A 14,856-nucleotide genomic window follows, 5' to 3' on the forward strand; every position below is an offset into this window, starting at 1 on the left:
AGCCGTGTCTTCAGGGAATTCGAAACTCGTACGTATCTCCAATTCTGTTGTTCCTTCCTTGATTGGAACTGTGTCTATCTTTGTACTTGATAGTTCGGCTTCGAGAGCCGCCTTTCTTTTGTTCTCGGCCACATAGGCCGAAATCTTTTCGAAGAACACAGACTCAGACATTACTACCGTCATCATCCCAGCCTGTTGGCCGTACTGTCTGATAATTCTCCAGTGGTGTTGGATCTGGTGGACCATCCATGATCTCCCTATCCCATTGGAATCCATTTGGATGCAAAGTCAAATAGTACAATGCATTTCTATTTGGAGCATACATCTCTTCAGCAGCATGACAAGGACCTATGTTTGCCAGGTTCCTATCGAAGTTGGTTCTGTTTACCTGGTTGACTTCAGCCATGTAGTGACTCTGATCTCCTTAGATATTCTCCACTATACCATCTTCTCTCCAAATCGTCACCCTCTGATGCATTGTTGAGGGTACAGCTGCTACACCATGAATCCATTCTCTACCAAGCAAAAGGTTGTAGTTTGCTTTTGCTGGTATAACCATAAACATGGTTGGCCTCGTAACTGAGCCTACTGTCAAATTGACTTGAACAACTCCCAGTGTTTGTCCTATTTTGCCTTCATAATTAGATAAGACCATGTTATGTGGCCTTATATCTGTATCAAACATCCCAATTCTTTTCAGCATATATTGAGGCATTAGGTTCACTGCCGCTCCTCCATCAACTAAGACTTTATTAATAGCAACATTCTCAATCTTCGCCCTGATGTAAAGTGGCTTCAAGTGGTTTCGCATACCCTCATCTGGTCTTTCGAAGAAAGCATTCTGTTCTTCTACTGCACCATTATTCAGCACATAGTAACACACAGGTCTGTGTTTTGTCATTTCTTCGATATCAGCCTCTTCGCAGTCTTCCACTTCAACTTCCTGATTAAACTCGTGAGGGAGTACAGACACTACATTACAATTAAGATTTATGGATGACACTCCATCGGAATCAAAATCATTTGTCATTCTATCCTCTTCTTTCCAGGAATTTGAACGCATCTTCTCTTCTTCATCTAAGAGTTTCTCAGCTTCGAACAACCTGCGTTCCACCGGAGGTTTGTTTAACTTTGCCCCCTGGTATGAGACTTGGTTGCTACTAGATTCTCCAACTTCTCTTGGCCTGTATTCCTTCTGAGACTTTTTTATCCTCTGATGCCTTCTCCACTGGGATCGAGACATAGGATTTTTTCCCTTATAATTCTCCAATCGATTCGCCTCTCGATTTGGTCTTTGAAATTGTTTCCTATATGCCATTGCAGTTCTTCCTCCTTGGTCCCAGCTTCGCCATTTGTTGGTTCTTGCATCAGCTTGTATCCACCTATCCCTGGGTGCATTCGCAGGGACTTTGAAAGTCACTCTTCGAGCTCTAGGGTGTGGACTATCAAGCCTCTTTGTCGGAGTCCATATGTCGAAACCATAAAGGTTAGGACGCAACCCTTGAGTTTCCCTACTCATATGGCAGTATATGCGTTCGAATGATCGTGCGAGTCTTTCATCATAGACTGCCCCACATCTGGGACACAGAGCAACCTCAGTGTTTCCTTTGTGGCATCTGACCAAAAATCCTACCAAGCTCTCATCCATCTTTGGATATAGTTGTAGCAGGGGATTTGGCTCTCTTCCTGGATGTTCCCATATTTCGCGCCGAGCCCTCTCGAAGTTGGCTTCGACTCTTCGATTCAGCATGATCGAGCACCTTGGACACATCCATTGCTTACCACCGCTTCTCTCGTGACATTTCCAAAGATATTCTTTGAGGCTTTCAGTTTTTTGTGGAGCTTCGATGCCCCCATTTTGTCTTGTTAACCAAGTCTCTAATTCGCCAAACTCAGACACTGGGCGTCTGGCACTGACCATGTTAACTGCTACTGGAGGAACTTCAGAGATTTGTATTTTCTGGAGTTTCATCCTGAGGTCTTCAGTGGCCTCGCTGCTTTCTTCCTTCGAGGCTTCAGTTATCTCTGCCTTGGAAGATTCTTCAACATCAGTATTGAAGATTATGTCACCATTTAGGCTTTCAGTAGCCTGCTTTCCATTGAACTTTGATTTAGTTTCTACAACTTCGACTTCAGACGCCTCCACCATGTTGATATCTTCTACCTCACAGAGGCTAGCGCCAGCAATGTTCAGAGGATTTGAATCTACCCTCATTTGATTCTTGGTTTTGTCAGCAAACTTCAACCTTCCATCATTGAGAGCATTTTGAATTAGATCCCTGAAAAGAAAACATTGAGAAGTTTTATGGCCTAAAAAACCATGATATTTACAGAAACCTCTTTTCTTCCGTTGTTCCAACGGAGGAATTTTGGAATTTGGGGGTAGTATCATTTGGCCATCTTTTACCAGTAAATCAAATATTTCATCACATTTGGTAATGTCAAATGTATAAGTTTTCTTAAGGAACCTATCATTCTTATCATTTTCTACTGGGTTTTCCATTTGCTGGATTTAACGATTTGCAAGCATAAGGTGGCGCTTCTTTTAATTCAGCCAAGTCTATTTCGACTTCTTCAGGGCTATATGAATCATTGAAAGACTCCTCATCAACATTCTCGGCTTCGACGTACGCCACTCTTTCTTTCTTATAGCTTTTATTTGCCCTAGCTTTTTCTGCCTTCAGGCGTTCGACCTGTCGAACCCTATCTGCTAATTGGGCCATGTCCCTGAGGTATTGGGTATCTAGTTTCTTTCTTATCGAATAATCCAAACCACCCGCAGCCATTTCGACGAGTTCATGTTCCGGAACCGTTGTAAAGCATCTTGATTTCAACAGGCGGAACCTATTTAAGTAGTCATCAATTGTCTCTGCGAATTTTCTTTTAACACTGGCCAATTCTTTCAGACTTATCTTAGTTTGACCCATGTAGAATTGTTCATGGAACAACCTTTCTAAGTATGCCCATGCGTCTATCGAATTTGGTGGCAAAGTAGTGAACCAAATAAACGCATTTTTTGTCAGCGAACTAGGGAAATATTTAATCCTTAGATCCTCGTTTCCCGCTAAGTCTCCTGCTTCTGTTAAATATCTAGCAATATGTTCCACAGTTGACTCATTAGTTTCGCCAGAAAATTTTGTGAATTTAGGAACCTTAGTTCCCCTAGGCAACTCTGTTTGCATGATATAATCTGATATAGGGGATGTATAATTTGGACGTCTGAGTCCAGTACTAAGGCCATTATTGGCCATAACCCTTTCTATCATGGCAGTCAAATTATTTTCTGTGGCCAGATTTTCCCTTCTAACTCTTTGGACAATCTCGTCTGGATGATCGTCCCTACCCAAAATCCTCAATCTGGGTCGTTCTTCCTCCATTTCTTGTCGAAAGGGGACGGTCCTTTGACTTGAATCCTCCAAGTTAATTACCGGAGTCTTTTCGAACGACTCCGTCCTTCGTGAGGGGCCTATATCCCTGGGAACCGTCCTAGGTGGGGGAACCATATCTTGCACACGTTCCAAAATAGGCCTCTCTTCTTGATTCACAGGCTGTTTGTCTTTCCTTTTAGGTGGTGGTACTCCCATGAATTCTGCCATACGATTCATTTGCGATGATATCTTTTGGAAAATTTCTACGTTTTCTCTATTTGTCGTAGTAACATTTGCCATTAGTGGGTTCAAGACTGAAGTTAGTTCTCTGGCCAAAACCCCTACCATATCATGGTTGCTTGCATCCATTTCTTGTCGAAATGTTGCTTGGTTGTTTGTGGTGAAATTGGGTATTTGGGTAGAAAAATTAGTGTTGCGTCCACTTCGACCCACTGAACTAACATTTGGTGAAAATGTTGTATTATTAGTTGAGGTGTTTATAGGTCTTGCCCCTTGGACGTCTGTTCCAAATGGGAATTGATATGGCATTCCATATGGACTATTTGGTCTCCATTCGAAGCCAGAACTTGTGCCTTGAACCATTGAATTGTTTGCAGCGTTTGTCCAGGGATACAGTACATCATCTGCACTTGTAGATGAGGGTGCGGTTGTCGATGTCGAAACTGGAAAAGTTCCTGAATGTCCTGTAGTATTTTCAGGCGCAGTCTGGGAATTGTCTGCAGGTCTCGATCCATTTGGACCCGTTGCATCTCGTGCTTCTTGAGTAGAAGTCGAATTTGCCGCTCCTGATCCTGAACCTTGTGGGGGATCTTGGTTACCCCCTGCACTGGCCGTAACGACCATTTTCCTGTTGTACCTTCGTTTGGGAATCGGTTGTGCACTGTCTTTTAATTTACCGTTCCTAAGGTTCATACAAGGTCTTGATATTGTCTAGACAAAAACAAAACAATTGATTAAAACAATCCTCGTGACACTGTCCCACTGGGCGTGCCAATTTGTTTACGGTGATTTCCGGTAAACAACCGCTAGTCTTCCAAACTATAATAAATACGATTTGGTTACTTGCAGGATCGACTAGATTGATCCTAGGACACATAGTCAAGAAGATTGTTATCAATGTTCATTTGAATCATATTCGTAATTTGTCCTCTTCGATGAGTATTGTTCGATTCAAGAATCTTGGTAATTGCTTCGTTATATGTAATTATAACTTCAACAAGAAAGATAAATAACATAACATATGAAACTTAAAGATTGTTAAAACATAAAGAATCTTAAACTGCAGAAACGTTAAAGACTTTAAAAGTAAATGATCATGAAAGTAAATTCGAAAGTAAAATAAAGATACAGGAATGTAAATGACAAGAAATAAATAGAATGCAGTACCTCAGAAATGTATTCAAAAATGAAATATAATACACATGTATTAAAATGGTGGTGTCATACGTACATTTTCTCAGCGAACTCTTTCTCGTAACACTTGATACTTGAGTAAATATGTGAGTGATTTGTACAAAATGAACACACGGAATCCTAACATAAAAACCCCTATTTATACTAGTTTCGACCTTAACGGTCCTGCACTAATCTGCTGCCACGTTTCTCATCAGAACTTCTAGCGAAGCCATCTGTTATTGAACGGTTACGAAACCGTCTTCGAATTTCAAATCTTCCCGCCTGAGTCCGTCTTCGACGCGTGGCAGTGTATTAAACAAACACTACTAAAAAAAACACGCTAAGTAGTAATACTTGAATACATATTCTATGAATTTTATCTAAGTCCCGAAGACATATGCTTTCATTAGTCTTTCAGTGTCCACTATCTTCAACGAACTTAGAAGTCTGTATCTTCGAGGCATGACCATCAGCAGCCATTCTCTCACTTTTTAAGGGATGGCCATCAGTAACCATCTTTCCTTCAATTCTCAACTCCTTCGAAGGACAAACAATATAAAACGAAATCTTCAGCTAACAATTAGTAGCAACCATCGCCTTACAACGTCAAATTCTTTAGGGTTTTCTAGCATATAGACGCGAGCATCTGAGAGATGAGAATCTACTATTGGAATTCTCTCCTTGTCATTGAATTGAATATTCCTTCTGTAAGCTTCAACATATTCTACAAAAAAGAAAAATTCAAGAATAAGCATGCAGATGCATGTGCTTAATAGTTAAAGAAGCACTTATCTTAAACAAAAGTAGCATCTTTAACGGTCCAAACTTTGTTTTTTACAAACACTGCTTTTATTTGCATCTGTATAGTAACAACAACAACTTTACGTCTCTATTAAACAATATCAAGAATAGTAGACCATATAAAAAAACTGAGAAACTACATAAAGGTAGACAACTAATAAAAAAGCATAATCCTTTACAGTTTCGTGGTTCATCCGCATGAGTAATCGCCATCTTTTCCCAGTTACTACCGTCACCAACCGTGATATGAACAGGACCGCATGGATCCAATGTGTAGTTATATACTCGGTTTGATCTTTCATAGGCATGAACCTGTTTAATGTTGTCATTAGAAATTCGCGTAAAAATTATTCGAAATGAAAATAGCAATATGCTTACTTGTCCATTGAATATGTAGGATTCGTATTTCTGAAAACCAAAGACGCTGATGCCATGGCTACTGTAGTTTCACCTGCAACATCTGATCCGGAAGAGGATGTGTTCACTTGTAAGAGAGGTCGTTCCCCGTTAATTTACTCAGGTTTATTCCAACAATTGTGATCTGCAGTGGGAGGATTAAAACGTAGGACGACCACAGTAAAGCCCAGAACAAAAAAAAGCACAATTGGCCTCCTTGAAATCATGAACTTCAAGATTCTTCCTTTGCAGGAATAACTTCCTAGGGGGAGCATCAGGGCCATAACCAAACAACAGTACTACCTGTAGCATAAGATAATATATGTATCTACAGATAGATAAAATGATAAATTAAGATTATGTTGTAAATGCTACTTAATGGGTTGGAACAACAACATACTGGGATAATAAGGATTGTCGAGTACAGAGACAAATGAGTAGCTATGATCCACCCAAAGTTAACTTAATAATGGTGTTACATATTAGTCAATACGACCAGGTCGTAACAAAGCATGATCAAGACTTTCAATTCTGTTGGTAGCCATAATCACTTTTACATTTCCTCTTGAATCAAAACAGGGAGAGACTTTGCATACAGATTATTGTAAGGCTAAAAATGAAAATTTCAATGTCCCGTTCTTACAAAAATTCCTTTCAGTAACCATAAGTAATATATAAATAGAAAATAACTATAATAATAATCCCCGAGAGAAAACCAAAAAGAACCCATACCTTGTCACCTTCAAAACTCACCGGTAAAACTCGATCTAGTTTATAACCTGAAAAACAAACCACAAAATCATCAAATCAACCACAAAAACCCTAACTATAGAATCAAAACCCTAAGTTTATAAGAACCCTAACTACAAAATCAAAATTCTAAGTTTATAAAAAATCAAATAGAACCCATACATTGTTAGCTTCAAAACTCACCGGTAAAACCCGATACAGCCTATAACCTGAAAAATAAACCACAAAATCATCAAATCAACCACAAAAACCCTAACTACAGAATCAAAATCCTAAGTTTATAAGAAAACCAAACAAAACCCATACCTTTTAAGCTTCAAAACTCACCGGTAAAACTCGATCCAGTCTATAACCTGAAAAATAAACCACAAAAGAGTTAGAAGAGGATGGTGATGATGTTGTTACAGAATGAAGGTGAGGAAGAAAAAGAAGGGGGGAGGTTAAGGAAGGTTGAGGAAGAGGAAGAAGAAGAGAAGGGGAGGTTGAGGAAGAAGACTCAGTTTTCGTATAAAAAGAGAAGAGAGAGAAAGAGAAATAGAAATATTGAAACAATATGAAAGAAGAGAAATAGAAAGAAGTGATGTAGCAAGAGAGAGAAGGCATTGCAAAAACCAGAAATCGTAACATTTCAAAAATAGAATACTGTAGAAGGCTAAGAAGGTATCCACGTGGCATGCTAATGAAACAGCAGGACAATTTTGGTATTTCCAGACCCATAAACTTTCTTATATTGTAGATTCAAACAACTTAACTCATTGAATTTCTTTCACGCGAAGGTATAACAAAAAGGAAGCAAATAATAAAATAAATGAATAGGTCATAAAACTATACAATAAAAATATATATTTCATAAATATCAAAGTCTCACAGCATTCTTATATGTACGTATACTTCATAGAATATTCGGAAAGAATCTAAATAAAAATAATAATAATAATAATAATAAAGAAACAAAAAGACATTGTTGATTAGTTAATTAGTTAAAGGTTTATGATGGAAACCAAGTCACATGTAACAACATGAAGCAAGTAGTTAAATTTTTAGTTAAATTAATCTCTTGTAATTAGCCGTCCAAAACACTTTATAATAGCATATCATTTACCGACAAAGTAACGATGGTGCTAAGTAGGGTCCATAAAAATCAACACGTGTACGGTTCTTGTATGAAAGAATGTCATTGCTTATGAATATTTCTCATTAATATCATTATTAATAATGTAATAAAGTTGATTGGTAACTGCTTTGTTTGGTGTTGAAATGGACAAGTCTACCAATTAGCTTAGCTATTGTGATTGTATAGCCGACACTTCCTTTATACAATTATTATTGTTTGTTGTCATTCTAGATTGTTCTTCTCAACTTGTCAAAGTTCCAAACTCATTAGATATTTTGAACATTAGGAGTATATATGTTATATTAAGTTTCTTTCATGAGAGATGAAATTGCTTAATTTATTGAGACCAACTACAAAATTGGTATTGACGACTTTATCTAGCACATGTTTACACAATTAATTTGGTAGCGGTACACTCAATGGAGTAACATGTTGGTATGTATGTTGTAATACTAGTATCTAATTTCGGTTATATAATATTGGATAGATTAAACATATGCAACAAAAATAGTCTACCGATTACTTAAGTTGGTACATGTTAATATATGTTTCAGGCGGGTTATAAGACTGGCTCAACATGAATTCTGATTTAACGAAAGGTGTCTATTTAATTATTGTATAAATGGACGCTCATATTGATGCACCACACTAAAGTAAAGTATTGTTTTCGTCTCAACCATTGATGTACATATGATTGTATCTCGCATTTCGCGTTGTCTTAATTAGTGACGTTTTTAATCGTCATCCCTATATAAAGGTGACCCTTCGTCACTCCAATGTTGCTTGTTTGAAATTTTCAACTAAGAGAAATTCAAAAGCAAGTCACGTTGAGAAACTAATTTATGGTGGAAATCATTTATGACAAGCTTCGGCAAGAGTAATTATGTCGATGAAAGGAACATCGACTGACATATTGAGCAATGGTTTTGAAGAATCTCAAGAACAGATCCATAAGACTAGGATCTCTTTCCTCGAAACATGTTCAAAATCTCGAAAAAGGTTTTGACAAAATGATTGGTTTCGACAGAGTCACCAATCATCTAAGACTTAGGATATTTTTTACGTCTAAGGATCAGTTAGAAGAAGAGGCGCTTCGACGAGTACTAGATCAGATATTCTTGAGAAGCAGATAGCACTACGCCAAAATTGATATTTTGTATCGCTTAATTTAATAGCACTTTTAAAGAAAGTGCTATTATAAACGAAAAAACACATCTATAATAGCACTTTATTGTCGAGCGCTATTATAGAATACAGACAATGTGATTTTGATAGCACTTTTTGAAAAAGTGCTATTATTAAACTTCAGTAAGATAGCGCTTTTTACAAAACGCTATTAATACTATACACTAAGATAGCACTTTCGTCAAATCGCTATTAATATTATTCATTAAGATAACACTTTTAGAAAACGCTATTATTTTATAATTCTATATTAGCGCTTATACAAAAGTGCTATTGTTTTTATAATATATAATTCATAAAATAAATAAATAAATAAGTAAAAGAAAAAGATTTCGTTTTCCCCCATGAAATTTTGGTTCCCACCTATTTTTTTTAACTTTCTTAAAACAAAATTTAAAAAAATTAAAAATAAAAAAAAACAAAACAGAAACAGAAGCTCGTAAAAATCAAAACCCCATCGAAAATCTTCTCCAAACTAAACCATCTTCTTTTCGGTGTACAACAGTTGATTATCTTCAAATCATCAAAATCGCCTTCAAATCAGTTTCATTCAAATCATCTTCTTAAATCAATTTCATCTTAGGGCTTCAAATCATCTTCTGAAAAAGATTTAGGGTTTCAGCTCGTGAGTAGCCCAGAGCGAACAAAGGAACGTAGTACTTTCAATGAACGCAACTTTCAGATCGTGATTCGGTATTGGATTCGCTTATTTCAGAAGGTAAATGTTACTAATAAGTCAATTTTGATGTTTTCAATGCTTATGATTAGCAATAGATTATTGTTTATGATTCGGTACTTCGATTTGACATTTCGATTCAATGTTTTGATTTAGTGTTTTGATTTGGCGTTTTGATTTGGTATTTCAATTCGGCGTTTCAGTTTAGTATTTTGATTCGGCATTTCGGTTGAGCACTTCAACTATTTGTGTCATGTTTTCTGTGTTTAGTGATGTATAAATTTTCATATAGGAAGTAGACAATTCAGCAATTTGATCAGTTTTCTTTTAAAGGTTGATGTATAAGTTATTTCTATAAGCATGCAAAAATAGAGAAGAAACCTGATGAAGACTTGTTCTGCCTATTACCATTCCCCATGATGATAAATAGCTAAGTTTTGTTTTTTGCTATAACTCACTGTCTTAGTTTTCAAATGACAATGTAATATCACTTATTTATATATAAATGAAACCGTGGAAGAAGTTTGAAATTGCACAGGGTGAAAATAAACTTAACATAAACTTAACATGTCATTTTAAAGTTCTGATTACATATTTTTCACCATATAATGTTTTTGTTGTTGTAGGAGATACACATGAAATACTGGTGGAATTGGGAGGAATGGCTGGCGGTGGAATGGTTTGGCTGGAGGTATGTTTATTTCAATAGAAAAGAATAAATACAAACCAACAGTACAAGCTCTTAATATGGGAAAAAAATTACCGGCATATGTATTTTGGTGAACATCATGATGTCTATGCCATTTGTTCTAAGTTTACATTTTAGTGGACAATTGTGTCTCTCTATTTATGTTTTTAGAACTTCATATGCTTATCCCATGCATTAGATTGTATTCTCTAAAAAGGTCTTAATAGTTTATACATTAACTAATCAATTCTCTAGGACTAATGTAAAATGACATTTGGTTGTTATTCAGTTAACCTGAGATACGCTATTCACTTTATCATTGAAAGTGGCAACTAAGTATGCTTAATTTGTCTCAATTTGCTTATATGAATAATTTGAGGTTGTCTGCCTTTTATAAACTATTAAGACCTACTAAGACTATTAGTATTAAGGCCTTTTATCCCTTGCTTAGTGACTTCTGTAGTAAATTTCGTATTTTAGGTTAAATATAAGACCTTTGATGAAATTGATGATGAGAAAAAGTGGTGGAAGATACCTTTTGTTTCAGATTTTCTAAAGAAGAATGGTTTTGATTCTGCACTCAGAAAGGTTATCGGTTCTGATACAGTACAAGTCAGCCAATTTGTGGAGTTTGCATTTGGGAAGTTAAAGTTATTTAACAATGAGAAGGGTTGGATGTCTGATACTGATAATGATAAATATGATACTGAAAGTTCTAAGGAATCAAATGATTCTGCATACAAAGCTGCTAGTTCAGATTCAGAAGCCTCTAATGAAGCTTTTAGTGAACAAAGAAACATGGAAGAGTTTCACTCACGTGATAGTGAAACTAAATGAACACACTTTGGAATCAGACAATAGAGCAAGTGGTCAACCTGCCACTGCTGCAATTCAGTCTTCACTTCCAGAGGTCAAAAAGGCAAATGAGAAATTGATGGAGCAAACTGAATCAATTTTAGGAGGTTTAATGGTTTTAACGGCAACAGTTTCCAAAATGAAAAATTATTTGGTTATAGTTTCTTTCGGTGCATTTGAATGAGACTATGAATCATGATGTTCTTACTTGGAGACATCCTTCTAGCATTATTATGAGATTATTCACAAGTTGATTTATTGTCTGAGACTATTCATATCACTGACACTTATTCATCAATCCTATTGTACATGGCATCTCATACATGTAACATTATTTTAACGGTCCATAATCGATGGTCTTTTTTATTATATACTTCACTAACCAGTGATCAAATTTCAGGTACTGAAATTAAACAGTTTGTTTCTTTATACCCACTTTATCTTAATGTAAAAATACTTTTTATGCCAGGGACTAAAAAAGTAAATAAGAATTGCCTTGGAAACTTCAACAAATTGATCCTTGAAAAAGGAAAATGAACTCCACATGAAAATTATGGAGCTTGAGACCAACATGAAGGAGTTAAGTTGGAATAGGTATGTTTTTGTATTTCTTTGGAAGTGATTTTCAAATGGATTAAAATGTGTTTTATACGTCCATTATGAATTTAAAAATATAAATGTACTAAATGAATTATGGCTCAGTGGACAAGAATAATATACATAGTTATTCTTCTACTACTTAATTTTGAAATGTGTACCTCAAAACTCAACTCATGCTTTTGTTCTTATTTTATATTAACCATTTTAGTTGACATGGCGAAGAGATTGTCAGTGATCTCTTAAAGGAGAGGCGACAGTATTGCTTTAGAGGAATATAATGATGGTTACTTATCATACCCACATCAGCAATGTTGGCTAGTAATGGTGGTGTATTGCAGGAACTAAAAGTTCAAGTTCGGATATGTAGAGACCTCTTTTATATTAACCATTTAGATTTGAACATCTTTGTATGAACTTCTTTTACATTAACCATTTTGAGTTGAACATTTATGCAGGGACCTCTCTTGTAATAATATAAGTGGCTTCTTCCCGATAATTAATCATAGTTTAAGTCTCTGAGAGACGTTTACTAATTTCAACTTATGTCATAATATATTGGTATGAGTTTGTAGGACTAATAGAACTCAGTTTTGCTAGTACCCATGGAGTGAACATGTCATGGTTGTAAAGTACTTTTTTAAACCTTGTTGTGATATTTGTAAACAAGTGGATTTGATTTAAAATATTTGGTATTGATGGATCATAGTATGTATGTAATGAGTAACTTAAAGTGTTATTTGGTATTGAATTGAATGTAGCTTTTTGATATTTGAACACCAAAAGAATAATTTTGTATAAAAAAATAAATTTAAAATGTATTACAATAGCATTTTGTAAAGAGTGCTATTGATGAAACATTCTATAATAGCACTTTTAAGAAAAAGTGCTATCAAATATGTGCCATATATTAGCGCTTTCTTTGAAAGTGCTATTAAACATGTGACATATATTAGCACTTTGTTTGAAAGTGCTATCAAACATGTGCCCTATAATAGCGCTTAGTTTGAAAACGCTATCAAAAGCGAATAAAAAAATGTGCAAAATGTCTACTTCGGTAGCGCTTAAGCAAAAACGCTATTAAAAAGCAGTACTTTAATAGCGCTTTTAAAGTGCTATTAAACAAAAAATATTTACAATAGCGGCGCGGTTAATAGCACTTTTAAGTGCTATCAAAAACAAAAAAAAACGCTATTAAATAGCTTATTTGGCGTAGTGTAGTGACTTTGAGTAGTTACAAAGGTGGGATAATAGGCTTTTCAGCAGTTATAAAGTGTGACGACGTGGAAGCATTACAGAAGGTTAAATTGCATGTTTTTTTATGTTTTTTAATTAAAGTCGTTAGATTAATGATAATCAATGGTTAAGATTTGGAGTAACTCTTCTACATGTTTTCAAGTTTTTTTCCCTCCGCCAGTGGCCCGAGGTGCAAAGTGGCGCACTTTTCATAACACCATTATAGGGGTGTTCGCAATGTGGTTGACTTAAAGAAATAAAATCGAACCAAAAAAAATCGGTTTGGATCGGTTCAGTTTGTTCAATTTTTTTACCAAAAAAAATTAATAAGCCAACACATATAGAGGACAACATGATTTTGTGTTTAGTCATTCATATATTAATATAAAATAATTTTATAATTTTCAAAATAAGTTTATAACTTGATGTATAAATATGAATTGTGTCTTACAATTTCATCTTATGTCGAAAGAAAAATACACATGAAATTGCATTCTTAAATAAATTTGAATTACTATATTTGTAGTTATAAGAAAGCGCATGCATGTAACTAAGTTATCCAGATAATAATATAATTTATTTTTTATTATCTATATTTAATATACAAGTGTAAAAGTAATGTAAATTAAACTTTTTCTTTTAATTTCATTCTTATCTGTGTCAGCAAATTAAAAATAAAACAAAAATAAATATGTAGCAGTTTCATTTCAAATAAAAATAATACGAGCATTTAAAAATAAATAATTTTTTTTTGTTAATATGTAAATTAAAATAAATATCATACAAAGAATACGATAAAATACACACACAGTACTTGTTGATTTTTCTAAAAAAATTAAAAATATATAATGGTTTCTAAGATTTTGTAACATAATACGGTTTGGTTTGACTTAGTTTTGTTAGCAAAATACAAATCGCAAACCGAACCGTGCAGTTTTGTGGTTTTCTATTTGGATCGGTTCGGTTAGCGGTTTTCTATTGGGTATGTTCGGTTTTGAATGCCCACACCCCATTCGTTACCTCACTCCCCTAACCGAAGTAAATGCATTTTTTCAAGTATTTTCCCTTTGGTTGACACGTTCATCAAAGGGTGAAAATGTCATGTTTTCCTGTTTTTCTCCTCGACCAGTGGCCTAAGGTGAAAAGCGACGTATTTTAAATAACCCCATTCGTTACCTAGCCCACCCAACTGAGATCAAAGTCTTTTTTCAGCCGAGATAAAAGCCTTTTTTCGTAATATTGTATCATCTTTGATCCTTTCTTCCAATCCATTATGATGGTACGCATCATCTACCATGTTCACTAGATAAGTGGATAATGGGAGTGAGTTCAAATGGATTAAAACCAACTCTCCGACGACTACTAAGATTCAGACGATCTCATGGCACATTTTGGCGACTGTGAAAACAATGTTCATCATCTATCTTAGCTTAGTTTTGATAAAGACAAAAGCTTATCAATGAAGAAAGATCAAAGAAGAAAACGATTGGAATTAAATATCAAGATTGCATAAGCTTTGGAAATCAAAGGATTGAATCATGAAGATTAAGGTACAATGGCAATTCATATGTATATAAGCTTTATGTGCTCAAAACCATTTCATTTAAACTATTTTTTGTTTCTTGAACATTCATGCATGATTTACATTCAGAGCACATCTTTTAAAAGGTAAAAAGTTATTATTTCAAAGGAAACAAATCAATTAACACTATGGAATAATCGATTTTTGTTTGCCTTTGAAATGTTGGAGCACAAGGTTGAAGATGAAGATCAT

General features: G+C 35.1%; 1 protein-coding gene and 1 long non-coding RNA gene across 7 annotated transcripts; one reads left to right on the top strand and one right to left on the bottom strand.

The window, feature by feature from the left end:
• Positions 1–4,783: 4,783 nt before the first annotated feature.
• LOC131631767 (uncharacterized) lies at positions 4,784–7,527 on the bottom strand. 3 transcript variants are annotated; one of them, XR_009292807.1, is made up of 6 exons: positions 7,038–7,527; positions 6,894–6,940; positions 6,382–6,760; positions 5,964–6,284; positions 5,765–5,897; positions 4,784–5,508 (listed from the first exon to the last, which is right to left on the bottom strand). It is a non-coding gene; the product is annotated as an uncharacterized LOC131631767 (long non-coding RNA). The 3 variants fall into 3 exon arrangements; XR_009292808.1 differs by having other exon boundaries at positions 5,964–6,760; positions 6,915–6,940; XR_009292806.1 differs by having other exon boundaries at positions 5,964–6,760.
• A 1,877-nt stretch (positions 7,528–9,404) lies between these two features.
• On the top strand, positions 9,405–12,532 carry LOC131631794 (uncharacterized). 4 transcript variants are annotated; one of them, XR_009292812.1, is made up of 4 exons: positions 9,405–9,748; positions 10,333–11,649; positions 11,719–11,843; positions 12,058–12,532. XR_009292812.1 is itself a non-coding variant. In XM_058902565.1 (3 exons), the coding sequence occupies exons 2-3, from the start codon at positions 10,368–10,370 to the stop codon at positions 11,229–11,231; spliced, it is 387 nt and encodes a 128-aa protein (XP_058758548.1). In that variant the 5' UTR covers positions 9,414–9,748; positions 10,333–10,367; the 3' UTR covers positions 11,232–12,532. The 4 variants fall into 4 exon arrangements, 1 of the variants encoding a protein (XP_058758548.1); XR_009292813.1 differs by having other exon boundaries at positions 9,412–9,748; positions 10,333–10,397; XR_009292811.1 differs by having other exon boundaries at positions 9,406–9,748; positions 10,333–11,843.
• The last annotated feature ends 2,324 nt before the right edge of the window (positions 12,533–14,856 follow it).

Source organism: Vicia villosa, unplaced genomic scaffold (assembly GCF_029867415.1).
Source record: "Vicia villosa cultivar HV-30 ecotype Madison, WI unplaced genomic scaffold, Vvil1.0 ctg.000863F_1_1, whole genome shotgun sequence".
In the NCBI taxonomy this organism is placed as follows: domain Eukaryota; kingdom Viridiplantae; phylum Streptophyta; class Magnoliopsida; order Fabales; family Fabaceae; genus Vicia; species Vicia villosa.